The sequence below is a fragment of the Plecotus auritus genome (genome assembly GCF_963455305.1).
Source record: "Plecotus auritus genome assembly, chromosome: 2".
NCBI lineage: Eukaryota > Metazoa > Chordata > Mammalia > Chiroptera > Vespertilionidae > Plecotus > Plecotus auritus.
The window spans coordinates 208,511,735-208,530,245 of NC_137771.1; the positions used below are offsets into that span (position 1 = coordinate 208,511,735).

General features: G+C 43.6%; 1 protein-coding gene across 2 annotated transcripts in view; it reads right to left on the reverse strand.

Moving 5' to 3' along the window:
• The window catches only part of MME (membrane metalloendopeptidase), a 101,255-nt gene extending 88,389 nt beyond the window's left edge, over positions 1-12,866 (reverse strand). The window contains exons 1-3 of one of the 2 annotated variants that reach the window (XM_080657832.1): positions 12,587-12,866; positions 7,889-8,058; positions 7,113-7,148 (exon numbers count right to left, since the gene is read on the reverse strand). In XM_080657832.1, coding sequence (XP_080513958.1) covers positions 7,113-7,148; positions 7,889-8,048 — 196 coding nt within the window. In that variant the 5' untranslated portion in view covers positions 8,049-8,058; positions 12,587-12,866. Of the gene's footprint in view, positions 1-7,112; positions 7,149-7,888; positions 8,059-12,328; positions 12,438-12,586 lie in introns of those variants that run through there. The other variant, XM_080657833.1, reaches the window with a different exon arrangement.
• Between the last annotated feature and the right edge of the window lie 5,645 nt (positions 12,867-18,511).

Below are 18,511 nucleotides of genomic sequence, written 5' to 3' on the forward strand. Positions count from 1 at the left end.
TAACTGTCAGAAGATGGTGTCAGGGAAGCCGCCCAAAGCACATTGCCACATTCCACATATAAATTAACAACGGTGTGGCTTCAGCAGCCTTTCCACTAAGATACCTGCTGCCTTCTTATTGCCTGAAGGATTTTTTTCAAACTTAATTGTGTAATAAAGTAACCCCATCTCCTACTGTGAACGGCTGTAACTCCTCTGGCAACCCTCAGGAGTCCCCCTGCAATACTCACCTAGTTGTGCCAGTTTTCTTTACAGAGGTTTTTGTGGTGTTAATAGGCAAGCGGGGTGGAGGGGGGACACCAGGCCCACAGAAAGGCAGAGATTCCCTGTTGCTGTCGAGAAAAGGCCAGTTGGTGCCCAGATACACCACCTAGGGGATGACCAGGATCTGGCCCTCGAAGAAATGACCAGATATTTGGAAGTTTCTTTACTTCAAAGATCATAGCTCAAGCCACACAAAAGTGATAATAAGTCCGATGTGAATATATTCATCATGCTGCATGCGTCTTTCAGGTGAACATAACGCCTCCTTTCCTTGTATTAATAGTTAAATGCTGCACAGCCAGTGTGGTTCAGTGGTTGAGCGTCAACCTATGAACCAGGAGGTCACAGTTTAATTCTAAGTCAGGGCACATGCCTGGGTTGTGGGCTCGATCCCCGGTAGGAGGCATGCAGGAGGCAGCTTAATAATTCCCTCTCATCGTTTTTCTATCTCTCTCCCTTCCTTTCTGAAATCAATAAAAATATATTTTAAAAAATAATAATAATTAAAGTACTCATCAAAAGTTTGCTTGGTTAGTAGAGGAAATTAATAGTTCTGAGAGTTTTCCAGTCTTGATGCTCCATGAGCCTGTCTCTCGGAGTACAACCTGCACAACTCTACAGGTGGCCTGGTTCTCTCCTGCGAACTGTATTGCTTAGGTATCTCAGCTCCTTTATCCCAGAGATTCTAGGACCACAATGCTAATATCTGCTTCTTTAGACCCCTCAATTCCTTGTTATATCTGACGTACAAAAATCACCAATGAAGCTGCTCACTGTTTTCAGTAAAGTAGTTGGTTTCTGTGTCTGAGAGATATTCTCCTTCTCGGACTGGATTTAAGTATTTCCACTCTCTGAGAGTCATCTTATATCTCCTAGCAGGAGCGGAAGCAATCTGCTCCATCTACTGTATGCACAGGCATAAGGTATTAAAGGTCTGGCAGATTCTAGTCTCCTTTGAGGCAGCATGGAGAAGGGGTCATGAATACAGGCTCTAGAGCCAGGCCGCCTCCCTAACCCAAGTGTTTTCATCTGCAAATGAATGGATAATGGAACCTGCCTCACAGGGTCATTATGAGGATCAAATGTGTTAATACATGTTAACTGCCTACAATAGAGCAGACACATAAACAAGCAGTAAGTGTTAGCCATGATTCTTCTATTTCATTATCTTCTTTTTTTTATTTTATTATGCTCTATTATTCTGTGATTATTGTCCTGCATTCTATTATTATAGTCCTCTCCGGATCTATTTAACATTTCTTCCTTATACCTGTTTATTATATAACTCACTTTAGAAACAGAACAGCAGTTTGGTAAAAAAACAAACAAAACACTGTGTGTGTGGGTCTGTGTTTTAATTCTTCAAAGATAGTCTTTACATATATAAATTGATTTCACAGAGGAAGGGAAAAGCAGACATAGAAACATCAATGATGGGAGAGAATCATTGATCACCCACCTCCTGCACGCACCCTACTGGGGATCGAGGCTCTACAGCAGAGGTTCTCAACCTGTGGGTCGCGACCCACAGCTTGAGAACCGCTAGCAGGGTCGCCTAAGACCATCGGAAAACACAGATATTTACATTACGATTCATAACAGTAGCAAAATTACAGTTATGAAGTAGCAACGAAAATGATTTTATGGTTGGGGGTCACCACAACATGAGGAACTGTATTAAAGGGCCGCGGCATTAGAAAGGTTGAGAACCACTGCTCTAGGGAGAACCATTCCTTTCCCGAGGCTACATATATTCCTTGGCTTGTGGCCATGTCACTGAAGCCTCTACTTCTATTATCACATCTCTTTCTCTGATTCTGACTTTCCTGCTCCCTTATCCCTTATAGGAACCCTGTTACTACATGACTCCATCCAGATAATTCTGGATAATCTCCCAATTTCAAGACCTTTCTCAGTTGCATCTGCATAGTGCCCTTTGCCACAGGATCCAGGGACAGGAAGTGGACACCTTTGGAGGCATTATTCTGCTTACCACCAAGGGAAAAGCACTGGCTGAACTCCTGAGATCACTTAAGCCAGCAGTGTCCAACCCAAGGTGACTACGCTGCTCAGGAGATACCAGTATCTGGCAGTGCCTGCAGACATTTCTGGTAGTCATAACTGGGGTAGGGGGCTTGTTACTGGGCATCTAGTGGGTAGAATCCAGGGAAACTGCTGAACATCATCCATGTACAGGACAGCGGCCTCTTCCCAACAAAGACTTATCCAGCCTAAAATGTCAACAGTGACGAAGCTGAGAACCCGTGATTGAAGGCATGTGATTCCTTGAAATCTTCTGCGTCGGTAAGGTTGCCACACAATGGGAGCATTGCAGGACTTAGATTTATACAGAGACGTTTGAGAAATCACATACAAGCTCTATAACTCCATGTTTTTGACAATCTTATGTGGTAAATAAGAGATGAATGACGTGACTCATACTTTCATTGTAGGGTTTTAAGCACTGCCCTAACTTGTTATTTGTTGAGTAGTTTGTTTTATTTTAGGTCTGGTGTAATCTTTCACAATGCTGCATTTCATATATAGACAAGTTCATTTCAAGTGTATATTATAAACATAATTTTTATGAATATTATGAATATTTAAACTCGCAGATGCCCAGATTTAAGTACCTAACACCAAACAGATTTCAAGGAGACCCACAGCCTTCTGCAATATTTTATTTTTGCCGTAGTAGGCCCCTCGACCTCACAGGATTAAAGAGAGAAGGACACTTACATGGTATCCCTTCCACTGGGAGGAAGATTTAACTTAGAATCAACATTCACTTAAATGTAAGCACCTTGGCTTATGTTTTCAATGCTTAATTTCTCAATTCTCAAGAATTTCTGTGCTTTGGTTTGAATTTTCCCTGCCCTTTAAAATCATTTATAGAATTGCTAGTAGAGGACTTTATATGTTTTTCTACATTTTTTCCATCTTCCTTTTCTTTTCCATCCTCCTCCACTCTTCTCATTCTCTCCCTTTCTTGGTTACTTTCTTTCCATTCAAGAGTTCCAACTGTTCTTAATTTGCAGTAACTTCAAAATGCAATAGTTGTATAGTCAATGGCAGAAAAGACTTCTTAACCAGCAAAGGACTGTGTGTGTGTGCATGGGTGTGAAAATGTTACCCAGAGGGGTGAATTTGAACTTCATTTTTTTTCACCCAGGAAGAATAATAATGATGAAGATGAAAGTATTCTAACAGATTGTGAACCAAGAGAGCAGAATGAAAAAACACACAGAGCAACCTTGTTTACCACTGAAGCTATTTCTATTGTGTATATTTCTCTGCCAAGATACAGTTCTACAAAGCGTTTTACATTTGGTATGATTTCTAAGCTACAACGAAATGATACAGGTTAAACACATTTTAATGAGGTGAAACTTGCCAAACAGTATTTAACAAGCCAAAGCCATACATACCCCTAAACATTAAGTCACACCTAAGATTCTATATTTCAAGCATCACATTGCTCATTGGGGTAGGTACCACTAGAGGAAACTGCAGGGATCTCTGTCTACCTACTCGTCAAAGGATGCAGTCTCTTCAAAAACCAAATGCAAGAAAAAGAGAGAGAGAGAAAGAAGAGTGTGAGGGAGAAGAGAAGGGAATGTGTGAAAGAGACTTAAAAGACATGCCAGGTGTATTAAAGACTGAGAAACTTGGAGCTAATTAAAGGTCAATGCCTAAGTGGAAGTTTCTCAAAACTGGATGGTGTGAGCATAGAACAGGGCAGCTGGTAGAGGGAATGGAGGGGGAGGATTTGGGGAGAGAACAAATGGTAACTTTGACAACTTGGGCACATATCAGCTCTGGCACAGGGACCCTGGATATCTCCCAACCAAAGCACCTGTACAACCATTTCCCTGGGGGGGGGGGGGGGGGGGGGGAGGGGAAGGGGGCAGGGGTGGAAAAGAGAAGGAAATTGTTTTGTTTCTAGGAAAGCCCATGGGCAGCAAATGAGAGCCCAGTCAGGTCTCTCTCAAGCTGCCCACATCATGTCTCAGGTATATGTACAGCTAGTGCACTAAGACCCAGAGCTAAATCCTATCTAATAAAAGAGTAATATGCAGATTGACCATCACTCCAACACACAAGATGGCTGTCCCCATGTGGTCAAAGATGGCCATCACAAGATGGCCAGCAGGAAAGGGCAGTTGAGAGGGACCAGGCCTGCATGGGAGGGCAGTTGGGGGGGACCCAGGCCTGCAGGGGAGAGCAGTTGTGGGGAGACCAAGCCTGCAGGGGAGGGCAGTTAGGGGAAAACAGGCTGGCAGGGGAGCAGTTAGGCATCAATAAGGCTGGCAGGGGAGTGGTTAGGGCAGCCGTGGGCAAACTACGGCCCGCGAGCCAGATCCGGCCCATTCAGCTGTTCTATCCGGCCCGCGGAGCTGAAAGAGCAGAGGGTTCTCTTGCTCTCCCCTCCGCTCCTTTACTTTGAATTTATATTAGTTCACACAAACACTCCATCCATGCTTTTGTTCCGGCCCTCCAGTCCAGATTAAGAACCCATTGTGGCCCTTGAGTCAAAAAGTTTGCCCACCCCTGGGTTAGGGAGTGATCAGGCTGGCAGGTAGAAGCGGTTAGGGGCAATCAGGAAGGCAGGCAGGCAAGCAGTTGGGAGCCAGCAGTCCTGGATTGTGAGAGGGATGTCCGACTGCCCGTTTAGGCCTGATCCCACCGGGATCAGGGCTTAAATGGGCAGTCGGACATCCCCTGAGGGGTCCCAGACTGGAGAGGGTGCAGGCTGGGCTGAGGGACACCTCCATCCCCCGTGCACGAATTTCGTGCACCGGGCCTCTAGTAAATAAATAAACAAACAAACAAATAAATAATCAAAAAACAATACAGAAATGCAAAGGAGCACATATTCAGGATATTAGACTATCACCTTTAAGCCCAAGATATTTTTCCATTATTATTTTGCAAAGGTCAGTAAATAACAGAAACCCAGATAAGAATATCCACCAACAAATGGTTAAAAATCCTTTGGAACACATTATTTCTTGGAAAGAAGTTTAGAATCTCTTGTCAACGGACAATAATATTTTATTTATAGCCAGGGTGCTATGTCCAGCTACCCCTGTCTTCTCCTTGTCAACATGCCCTTCTTTTTTTCACCATACTGTAATGCATGTGACTTCTGCAGCTCCTCAAACTTCTCTGACTTTCCTTTTCCTTCTACTCTAGTTTTTCTTTAATCCTCACCAGAGGAGAGAGGATATTTTTTCTACTGATTTTTTTAAAAATATGTCATTATTGATTTTTTAGAGAGAGAAAGGGAGAGGGATAGATAGAAACATCGATAAGAGAGAAACATCGATCAGCTGCCTCCTGCACGGTGGGGGGCTGAGCCCACAACCAGGGCATGTGCCCTGACCGAGAATCAACCTCTTGGTTCATGGGTCAATACTCAACCACTGAGCCACACTAGTCGGGCCTTATTTCCACTGATTTTTAGGGAGAGTGGAAGGGAGAGAGAAGAGAGAGAGAGAGGGAGAGAAAGAGAGAGGGAGAGATCAGAGAGAGAAACAGCGATGTAAGAAGAGACACATCAATCAGTTGCCTCCCACATGCACCCCAACTGGGGAGGGGATCGAACCTGCAACCCAGACACATGCCCTTGACTGGAAATCAAACTCAAGACCCACTGGTGCCTAGGCTGACACTCTAACCGCTGAGCCATGCCATCCAGGGCCTTCTACTCTAATTTGATGTCCAGTGTCCTCTTAAGTTCAGCCATTACACCTCTTCTCTTCTCCTTTTGGGAACTCAAATACTCCTAAGGCTCAGTTATTGCCCCTGGGCTGACACATCCTAATCCATCCCATGAAAGACTCTCTAACCCTCCATCCCGACCTTCCTGCTTTCTCTCCCACTTGGATGTTACCCCAGCTTAGACTCAACTTGTCCAAATCCATATTTATCACATCTCTCCCTAGAACAAACTTACCTCCTAACTTTTCTACTTCTGTGAGAACTGACACCATTTTCCTGAGTCCCTTAGGTTTTAAAACCTGGCATCATTTCCAAATTATTCACATCCTTCATTTAGCAAGTCAGTTCTATCAAGCCAGCCAATTCTCTCTCCACGCTGTCCCCTAGCTGTCTCATCCACCACAGGCAGACCTCCCCATCACACCTGAGTTACAGCAGCAGCCCTTACTGCCCACCCTTCCTCGATTCTTACCTCTCACGTAATCCACCCAGCCTAGCATTCCCAGAATCACCTTTCAACATTTGCCTCACCGAGTGACCTGTTCAGGAAAATATCCACTTCTCTGTTATCACGACATCAAGGCTAAACATAGATTTTCCAAGCTCTCGGCAATGTGCCCCTATCTCTCGTGTCTACATTTTCACTGCTTCTCAACAATATGATTTACTCCTGCTGCTTTTTCTCCTAATTGGGAACTCCCTCCTCCGTATCTCCACTTCCAAATCCTGACCCTGCTCAGGGCCCCTCCCAAATGTCAACTTCTCCATGTAGCTTAAGTGACTACATGTCACCCCCTTCTTCGTTCTTGCCCCTCACATGACTTGCATGCTCACCATTTTATACGTGCTGATTTTCTTTCTGCAACCTACATGGCAAGTTCCATAAAGCTAGCACTATAGCTAGTTTCCTACCGCTCTACCGTACACTCCAGAGCTGAAAGAGTAAGGTCTTTTTAGAATAAACAAGTTAATTAATCTACGATTTAAATACATTTTTACTATAAATAATTGATCTATAAATAAATGAATAAAATCATAAATGTAGAGATATATCTATTAGCATTTGATTTTTAAATGTTATACATTAATTATAAAGCTGTTAAATTTAAAAGCCAACTTCTTACCTGATTTTATGCAGTCTGATGTCTTGCAAATACCATCTAGAAAAAGGAGGGTATATACATAAATATTTGTAATTGCATTTTCTAATTCCTCCCTATCTTTTGTTCTTCTAAATACTACCAATTAAATGGTCAATTCTGTAAAGCAAGAACTAAACCTGAGTATTACATGTCATTGTTAGTAGTTAGAAAGACATAGAGGAATAAAGTGGGAAAATCCTAAATTTGAAATTTTCATTATGAATAAAAATGTATTTATTACATCATCTCTACCCACTAAGCTCTAGGTGTTTTAAATTGAAATAATCAGTTGTTTTAGTCCGGTAATCATGGTGGGGTTTCTGTTTTGTTTTGCCATTAAGAAACCAATCGTTTCTAATCCTTATTGTAAAACACTTCTAAGACTCAAATGAGACCTCTTTAAATTCCTGTGAAGCCCTTTAGAATTTCAATGACACAACAATACTGACTAATTGAAGCTGACCACAAAATTGTGTATATTTTAATCAAATAAAATTATACATTAGAACCCTCATAAAGTAAGCATGAGTGCATTAAATATACTTGGCAATTAATAATTTAACTCAAACATAAAAGACACTGTACTTTAGTCAGTTAATTGTTTTGACATATTGATATTGCATTTTGTAACGGAAACTTTATAGCATTATCTTTCATTTAATAGTCTTTCTCCTTAACACCCTGGGAGACGGGAAAAGTGTGAGATGAAAAGTTTACTCTCCTCTGCATTTGTGTGTACAGGTGTGGGAGCAGCTCACCGTCATAGGTTGCATAGAGGGCTATCATGGTCACAGCGATGATGGTGAGGAGCAGGACGAGGACGGAGAGATTGATCTCCAAGGAGGTCCATCGCTGTTTCTTCTTTGGCTTTGGGGTGTTGATATCAGTTATATCCATCTGACTTTCTGATCTGCCCATCACCTAAAATCTGCAAAAAGTAGAAAAATAATTTTTAAATACCAAAAACCAATTAATACAAAAAAGAAGAGGAGCTATATATACAGTATTCCAAATGCTAAATGTGGCTGAATAAAAGTAAAGGTTAATTTATTTTAAATAAGAAATACAACTTTTCGGTTCAAAGTCAAAATTTTTATTCTGACAGTGAAGAACACAGAGGCAGAGGAATTGGATAGGTCCTTGTCACCACCTTTTGGTTCTTTTTTTAATAAAAATAGTCACAGAAGATCCAAGCAAAAATAGACAAGCGACTCAGTGAAATACTTACACATAGGATTCCTTCAGCAGTTCATAAGCAAATAATTACTGTGCCGTCATTAAGGAGAGTTTTAAACCACCCTTCTGAACTTTGGACAACGTCAAAGGTGAATTTTATATCTTGTTCTAGTGGCTTCCTTTGTACGTATGCTTGGAAATCAATGACTAATGTTTTGAGGTTTTGACTAAGCAGTAATTAGAAATAGGAGTACAGATAAAAAACAAAAAGAAATAAACACCTGTGATAGTTTATACTTTTAGTCTTAAAAACAACATTTGACTTTACAGTTCAAAATTATGAGTATTGCTGATATGGGTATCTACTAACTGGTTAGACAGCATTCTGAAATGGTCACTCACTGGACCAAAAGTCAGTGGTTTACCTCCACAAATGAAAGATATTAATCATAATCTCTTTGTGCAGCTAAAAAACAAAAATATGGCCCTGGCCGGTTTGGCTCAGTGGATAGAGCGTCGGCCTGTGGACTGAAGGGTCCCAGGTTCGATTCCAGTCAGGGGCACATGCCTGAGTTGCGGGCTTGACCCCCAGTAGAGGGCATATAGGAGGCAGCCGATCAATGATTCTCTCTCATCATTGATGTTTCTATCTTTCCTTCTCCCTTCCTCTCTGAAATCAATAAAAATATATTTTAAAAAATAAATAAATAAAATAAAGAACAAAAATATGATTTTAAAAAGTCTACCTTGTATGTCAGGGTAACAATGGTTAAGATGTTTATTTAACTTGTATTTAAATTAATATTTCTACTATTAATAGCTGACATTTATTGAGAACTTTCCATGTGTCAGTCACAGTTCTTCATGGTTTACATGTACTAATTCATTTCATCTTTGTAAGGTAGATATTAATATTCTAATCCTATACCTTAGGACACTGAGGCACAGAATGATCAGGTAATTAGCCTAAGGCTACATAACTAGTAAATGTTCTTTATTTTAAAAAAAACACATTTGGTCACTGTTTGACATAATATTTTATCATCTTACAATAAAAGCTACATTAACTCATACTGCATAAGCTTGTGGAGAGGAGGGTGGTTTAAGGAATATAAGCCTAAAAATCAAATGCCATTATGGTTATTTTAGAAGCCAACTGATTGTCTATGGGCCATCTACCAACTGCAGAGCTGTAGAAAAGAGCACTACAAACTAACAGATTAGCTTTTTATAGCCTAATACAAATTAAGCATATAATTTAGTTCCTAGATGAAGCCACTGCTCAGAATTGCTGTTATAGTTAAAGATCTCTGTTAAATACACACAATTCCCTGAGGGTGTGTTTTGTGAAAATTGAGGCACAGGATAAAGTAGAAACAGAGTCTACATTTGAAGCGTGGCCTGGGAGATCCAGCAAATTACTAGAAATTTAATCTCTCTGGTGAATTATTAATAAGTGAACCACAACTGGACTTTAAAAGTTCTGAATACCAAGTCTTAAGCATGCTTACATGAGGCTATAACCAAGGACAGACTTTCAAATAAAAATATTTTATTAGACCATGAAAACCATGTCTGCTCAATAAAAGTGGAATGTAATGTACCTGAATGTTAAAATGTCTTCCTTAATGGTTATGCAGCTCATGCTGGCTTAGTCTCACACAGCCCCTGGGGTTATGATATGGAATTGCATTGATCGTAGTCCTTATAGTTTTAATAGGGGTGGTTGGGGTGGGGGGGAGGGGAGGGAATATGGGAACACATTTAACACTTGGACACCATACACAGAGATAAACAATAAAAAAATAATTTTGCCAGTTCTCCCAAAAGGAGTCGAGACTGACCTAGAGAACATCTGAATATTAATCACTTTGCACAAATATTTCCCTTTCTTGAGTATTTCTCCCCCTGCTCTCATACTTCAGAAGATAATCTAAAGAAACATTGTCCTGGTGTCACAGGACCCACTTCTGTCTTCAGTTCTTTCTTTGAAACAACAATCAGTTTCTCCAGTAAAACTCAGTGCCAAGAACCAGGGCAGCCACGGGGTTAAATTAAAGGTGCTCTTTAGCACCACCAGGCTTCTGCAGGAAAACTTCTGGGATCTTAATGGTTCTGCACCCAAGGCGGCAGAAATTGTTGTAGGGGGCAGTGACCAAAGAAGGTTAGTCCTTTCGCCTATGTCAAAAGAATATCAGTTTTGTGCCACCTGCAAACTCTCCATCTTCTTGTAAGCCCTCTGCACATTTCAGTTTTTGTTCCTCAATATCACTTTTTACCATCACTGAGCAAAAGCAGAAGTGATGCAAGTTTAACCTCCTAATTAACTTTCACATTCATTTCCAGATAGTTCTGGTGGAGTCCATAGCTTCTTTTAAGGTAATAGGGGTCAGAATCTTGAACCTCACGATGAAAGATATCATCAACTCCCAGTATCCAACTCAACCACACTCAACATCATTTGAGAGAGTTTGGAAAGGAGAGCAATTACACAAAAGAATAAAGTTGATATTTGTAGTCCCAAAATAAAGCAAAATATGCCAAAAACGTATTTCCACCTTAACTGGAGATGTCAGAAAGTTGAAACAGGAAGGAGAGACTAGATAATTTAAGAAATCAAACCCTAAAGAACCCTGTAAACCAGCTTGACAACATCATCCAAAGAATAAATGATTATTTTGCTTAAGTAGAAGCTGAATTTCAAAGCAATATAAAGCAGCAATGCTTATACCAGTGGAGAATACACACCACTTTATCACATAATCAAATCCAAGAACTTAGCGCATACTTGGTTTGTTAAGACGAAGTCTATAAACCTAAGCAATTTTCACCTTCACAACACATTACAACATTTACATTTCAGCAAGGGCCTGCGGGTACACTCTGCAATTACAGTTTGTCTTATGGAAACTGAGGCACAGGAAGCCGGAGAAGCAGGTTCCAGATTTAGATGGTAGCTTCCGAAGCCAAGGAGGCAGGTACTCAACAGAAATCATCTCCTGGTTTTCCTCGGACATTAATTCGTAGGTGTTCGCCCGGCCCAGAATATGGAGTTCTGGATATAAAGTCCCAACCACATTACTCCCATAGCCGAGCAACGAAAGTCACTGCGTGGAGCCCCAGACACGGTCCGGGCTGGGACCCAGCAATAATGCAACAGAGTGAAGAAGGCACAGGCCTTCATAGAGGACTTGCAGGTGAGGAGTTCCCAAATACTGACACTGTAGGCCAGGTACTACTTTTCAGTTTAACAAAATTACCATTTGCATCAGATGTGGGAAGGAATAGACCAAGTGGCTAAAGAGGAATGTTCGATTGCAATCACCCTTATTTCCAAGTAATACAAATAGACTGCGATGGGTTGAGTAAGGAAACTTTCATTTACAAAAGAACTGCCCCCCACCCCCACCCCTGCCAACTAACCCTAGCGTGATTAAGTACCCTCATCGCATAAATTACATAATACGAAACTACGATTCTAAAGCAAGGTGAAGAGGTGAGGAAATGAAAAGCTCTTCAGGTCAGGAAAAGTAAAAATAGAAAAGTGAGTTGCAAATGAGGAGAATAGCCGACAGAAATCAAAATGAAAACAAACCTTGCTTAAAAAAAATAAAAAAAATTCTGTGCACAGCGGAATGGCAAATTCCCAGCCCCCAAATCTCGGTAACCGCTCCTAACTCCCCCTGGCAGCGGCTGCAGGCATCTCTGAAATGAGCCTCAAGAGTCGACCTAACTACACTTCCGAGCCCTCCTCCAGGTCACCTCTCGGCCCCTTTCCCTCACTCTTCAGGTCCCAGTCCGGCTTCTTCCCGGGCACGCCTCCCTCGTCCACCACCTCGGGGTCCGGGGCACTGGGATCGCGCTGGACTTGAGCCGCGGACCCTGCTCCGCGCGCCTCGAGGGCAGCGGCTCCCCCCGGCCGGCTCAGCCCTCCCAGCGCCCGTCCCACGGCTCCCACCACCCCGGGCTCGCGCGCCTTCGGACCCTTCTCCCAGGTGCCGGCTCGCTCTCCCGGGACTCACCAGTGGGATTCGGGAGAAGTTGGAGGCTGCTGAGCAGACACATCCCGACCAATGAGCGCGCGGGGCCGGGAGCCCTGCCGAGCGCCGGTCAGTCCGCGCGTCCACCCGGGCGCGCCACTAGCGGCGCGGGGCTCCGGGCGGCTGGCGGCGGCGCCGAGCCGAGGCCGGACTCCGGGGAGGTTACGGGCCCGCCTCGGCCCGGGCCCGGGGCGACGGAGTCCCCGCGCATCCCTCGGACCCGCACCCGGAGAGACTCACCGTGGTCTCTCAGCAGATCCCGCGCTGGGAGTTGGGCGGCTGCTCCCGCCTGCGCTGGGTCAAGCTTCGCCACTTGCTCATCTCCGCGCCCCGCGCGTCTCGGGGCTCTCACCCCCCCGCCTCGCCGCTGCAGGACCAGCGAGAGGAGCAGTTCCCTGGGTGACCTGAAGGTTTCCGCTAGGTCTCCCCAATTCTGTCACATCAAGCGTGGAGGCCGTGTGTGTGTGTGTGTGTGTGTGTGTGTGTGTGTGTGTGTGTATACACGCGCCCCCCCCCCCCCCCCCGCCGGTGCCCCACCTCACCCTTCCCAAAAGAGCTTTGTCAAACATTCTTGGAATTGCTTAGCTTGGGGCAATCAAGAAAACAATACATTGCCTCTGATATTCTGTTAAGTGCTGATGAAGGTTCTGTCTCTTTCCCTAAGGATCTTCTTTTTCTCACATTCTTGTTTTGCTCTTTCTTGCTCATTTTCCTCCCTTCATCCAAGTTTACTTGCTTCCTCATTTTCCTTTATTTTCTCTCCCTCCTTCCTTCGTGTTCTTATTTTCTTTGCCCCTCTTTCCCCTTTCCTTCTCTTCTTCCTCCTCCCCCCCCCAACCCCCCGCTTTGCTTTTCCGGTCTTGTTTTTTTGTTCCCTTTCTTTTTCTTGAGCAGATCAATATTATGTCAAGAGCTACATTTCCTACTGAAATTCACCACTCCCACCTCCTGACTCTAGGGAATCTAGTAATGAGTGTACCTGAGGGCTTGGGGATGGAGAGTGAGAGAGTCAGAGAAAAATAAGCTAAAGTGTGTCTGCTCTAACTGCTAAAATTAGCTGTAATGTGGACCCTGGTCAGTTTTTGTTTTTGTTAACCCAAACCTGAGGATATCTTGCCATTGATTTTTAGAGCGAGTGGAGAGTGGAAGGAAGGAGGAGAGAAGGACAGAGAAACATCTCCACCGAGCCAAAGCGGCTAGGGCTGGGCCCTTGTCATTTTAATGGCAGCCAAACAGCACACCATTTAAGATCTGTGGTTCCTTGGCAAAGGGGCACTAGGGCCTTTCTGTCAAGGAGCTCAGAAGACCTGGACCTCCCTTTATTTATTTATTTATTTATTTATTTATTTATTTATTTATTTATTGCTTCTCTTATTTTTCGTTCAATTATTCAATGCCAAGTGTGTAAGTAGCTTTAACATTGATCCTTTTCCCCCTTTGAATCACATATAATTGCAAACACGTACGTGGTAGGCAGTCAGACAGACATGAGCAGAGCAAAGACAATGGGCCAGGTAGAGAACATAACCAGGACAGAAAGCCAGATGCATACCAAACAGCAAAACTGAGGAAACAAGGACCCATGGGGTTAGACCTCCTCAGAGAAAAAGGGGGCCCGAGAGTAGCCCTTACGCATTAAGCCCCAGGACAGTAAGGTTCTGACCTGCATCAAATCCATATAGGTCTCAGTGGTGTTTCAGGTCAGGAAAAGCAGCAGAACCAGACAAGCTGACCTCAGAAACAGCTGCATTGACTAATGACCGCCTGCCCTGGTGCCAAGCAATCAGTGGAGACCACAACCCTAAAAGGGCACACCTGGGAAGCTGGTTTATATTCTACTGAGATTCTCACCTGGGACCTCCCCTAAAATCCCCACCCTTAAAAATCCTAAGGTCAGAGGACCAGGAACTGAGTGCTCTCCCTCTCTCTCCACTCCCCACTAGGTGAGTTACTCTTACCCTTGGCTCTCCGAAGCTCAAGGGCCCTTCTTTTGCCTCTGTAACATGTTTCTTGAGACCATTTCTTCTACCACTCACTTCTACCTCTGTGACTTTCTTTAAAAAAGCTTTCTCTTATAGCTTGAGTCTTGGCTCTGAATTCTTTCCTAGTCAGAACTCAAGTACCAAGGTTGCTGAACCAAGGTCTGGTCTGACTCCACCAGTTTAACCCCTGGTGCTGTTCTCACCTCAGCCAACACATAGACACACACACACATCCGTTGGGAAATTCATACTGATATATAGGTGGGTTTTTCTAAACGTGGCAATATCTCTTTTTAACATCAAAATGACTCACTGCTTGAGAGACCCTTTGCACTGATAAATTTTACACTCTTTTCATGGTAGAGAAAGCTGAAAAGAAAAAAAGTCATGCTTACTTATGGTACAATAAATGGAATATAGTAAATAGAGAGGCATTAAAAGAAGTCATAACAATCATGAAATTAGATTAATATAGAGAAATCTAATGTATGGATTTCAAATGTACTCTCTATGTTTTACTCTTTATTGGTGTGTTTTGCAGACACGACTTAATCCTCACAGCAATCCTAAAATATAGGTGTAATTACCCCACAAATGATTATAAGGAGCTTGGCTAAGTTAAAACCACTGGGAAGTGTCTCAACTGGAATGTGAACCCAGTTCTTTTTGACTCAAATGTTATCCTCATTTTACAGAATGTTTGAAGCATAGAAAGGTGATTTACTAAAATACATTTTGTGAAAAAGCTACATCTTCTAACACTCCAGTGCTTAATTTTTATTACCCTTCAGCTAAATTACCAAAATGTTATTTCAACCTTACATAATCGACAAAGAATTATAATGACTTACAAAAGTCTCTTTTTCTTTCTTTTTATTCCCCCATGAATGTAGTCATCAGTTCCTTCATAAGGAGTCATGTGCATACATTTCTTCTAATTAACATAATAACGAATGTTGGTGGGGAGGGAAATCCTTGGGAATAATCCCTAAATATTTGTATGAACAGGAAATTCCATAAACTCATATGCCTGGTCTTAACATTTCAATTTAAACTTTTTAAGCTAGTTTCTGTCTTCTAATTTGCACCAAAATTTAAAACAAGAAAAGTTTCTTTGGAAGGTACTAATATACCCTATACGGTGTCCCCACCTATCCGGTGAAATCTTTTTCCCCACCTTGCTGGTGAAACTTGGTTTTTTCGCTCTAGGCGAAGTCTTCTCCTCCAGAGGTACCTTGAGGTGCCAGATGTGAATGACCCTCATCCCACGTGGTTTAGGGTTCAGGCTTTGGAAGAGGGACCACATGCAAATGAAAGAGATGAGACAAGAAATAATTTGGAAATATTGGGGGACCAGGTAGGAGCCCAGCTCAAGAGGAAGGACTCCGCCTCCTGGCCTCACCACCCTTTTATTCAATTTGGGATATACCTATAGCCCTTAGGCAGGCAATTTTCAGTAAAAGGCAGACTATCTAATCAGTAAGGATTTACATGACTGTCTGGTGGGGAAGTTGCTTCAGCTACCATTGTCTCAACTAAACAGTGGGTGCATAGCTCTGACCTTTGCCAGAGCTCAAGGGTCACCAGCATTTCAGGATCCTTGTCCACATCTCTCTGCTAGTGAAGACAATAGGCAGTTTCCCACACTTGCAGTTCAGGAATACCTTAGTAACAGTAGAAAGTAAGATGGTTTAATTTGTTTATAGCACCTCTAAGCTGAAAGTTGAAAACAAAGAGAATTAATTTAATTTTTTTAATTAAAGATTTATTAATTAAAACTTTTTAGATTATTCAGTTATGAGTTCTGTTATGGCGGGGTCTCTCTTTTCCGTGTCCAGCATGGAAAGAGAGATGATCTGGTTCTTCGAGTAGAGGGGCTGGAGATTGAGAAATAAAGAGACAAGACACAGAGAAGGAAAAAGCTGGGACTGGTTGGACCGCTGCCCTCTTCTGATGGAGAGACAGTGACCCAGAGCCGATGCAGCGGGTTTATTTTATACCCCCAAATACCAGGAAGTTTCACCAAAAGTCAAGACAAAGGAGATTATTTGCATTCTTGAGTAGCCCTGAGCATTCCTAGTGCTAGACTGGATTTACATATCAAAACCCACTTCCCTAAACCTGGGCAAAGATAAGAGTCAATGCTGAGAACACATCTGCCTTTTTGGTAAGATGTGTAACCAAGATGCGGCTTTGCCTGTCGCCTTGGGTTTAGCTGACAATCTTTAAGAAAGAATGCCCATGTGCCTTCCCAGGCGCTCTCTACATTCTGTGGACCCCAAAGAAGAAAAATTTCTTTGACATAAACCCTGAGAAGGAATTTGTGTACTGAGATGGACTCCCCATGGTCAGGTTGTTATTGGTGGGGAGTACTCCTCATCCCAACAGTTGCTGGTGGGAGTGGGTTTCTTGCGATAACCTGAGAAAAGGAATTTTCTGAGATTTGCACAGGAGGATGAGATATAGAAAGCTTTATTTCTGTGGAATTACACCCCTGAGTTTCTAAGGTTTCATATCCCTCTATCCTGTCTTTAGGATTATGTATTACCAAATTTTTATGGGCTTGCATTGGCTCTGCCCCCTCTGGCCAATGATCTCTATTCAGAGCAAGGATGATGGGCCAGGTAGAGAACATAACTGGTTTGACTGACAGGCATCTTCCCTATGTCATCCCCACTTTACTGTGCATACATCGATCTCCCTTGTGTTGGATTCTTCCTCCCAGTGATCTGTGGGGAATAGGCTGGTGGTTCAATAGGGAGTGTGAAATTGCAGCTTCCTTGTGAAGCTGACCAAATGGCCGTGTTTATAATGGCTGGCATCCCTTTTGCTACTTTCCTATCCTATATAATAAAGAGGTAATATGCAAATTGGCCCTCACACCCTCACAAGATGGCTGCCTACGACCAGGCCGGCGGGGGGGGGGGGAGGGGGGGGGTTAGTGATGGACAACCAAATGACTGAACAAGTGAACAAGCAGGCTGCGTGGGGTGACCAGGCCAGAGGGGGGCTGTGAGGGGCAACCAGGCCGGCGGGGGCGGGGGGGGGGGGGGACAGTTAGGGGCGACCAGGCCAGCAGAGCGGGGCAATTGGGGGCAACCAGGCCAGCAGGGGGAGCAGTAAGAGGCAACCAGGCCGGTAGGGGGGGGGCAGTTGGGCATGACCAGGCCGGCAGGGGGGGAAGTTGGGGGCAATTAGGCTGGCAGGGGGGTCAGTGAGGGGTGACTAGGCTGGCAGGGGGGGAGTTGGGAGTGACCAGGCTGGTGGGGGGGGGGGGCAGTTAGGAGCGACCAGGTCTGCAGGGAGGGGGCAGTTGGGGGTGACCTGGCCAGCAGCGGGGGGCAGTTAGGGGTGACAAGACTGCAGGGGGGAAGTTAGGGGTGACAAGACTGCAGGGGGGAAGTTAGGGGCAATCAAGCCGGCGGGGGGGGGGGGGGGGCAGTTAGGGGCAACCAGGCAGGCAGGCAGGTGAGTGATTAGGAGCCAGTGGTCCAGGATTGTGAGAGGGATATCGGACATCCTCCAAGTGGTTCCAGATTGGAGAGGATGCAGGTTGGGCTGAGGGGGGACCCCCCCCCCCCCCGTGCACAAATTTCGTGCACCAGGCCTCTAGTTATTAATCACTACCTAATTACATTGGTATCAAACTGAGGGCCCAAATTTTATGAATAATAAGAGTCTACTGGTTATTTGCTGACAGGGGCTCCTCAGGACTCTGTATACCAGGAAGAACCTCAGACTGACTTTCCAGCACTGCTTGTTTATACCATCTGAGTCAACCACTGAAGGAAAGTCTTGGTTTATCTTTCAACCAATGGACTTATACTTGTTCTGTCCAATCAGAACTACACAAATAATATCCTCCCTTGTATCTATAGACGACCAATCAAAACTGCATGATTTAGATCCATCTGAATGGAACAACTGGAAACCTCATTTACATGAAAGGAGTTACAATGGGAACTATGGGCAGTAAAATTCTCTCTAAAAGGTGACTTTGCCTTTGTCTTAGAGGAGCACAACTTAGGTTGCTACCTGAATCTGTGAGTACCAGGCTGCAGTTCTTTTTACCGAAATAAATACTATTATTTCTTATTACAACCTAAAATTAATTTTCATATGTAGTTTTAACGTGTTGCAAGCGAGAGAGAAAAAAAAAAAAAACCCTACAGGAAGTCAATTC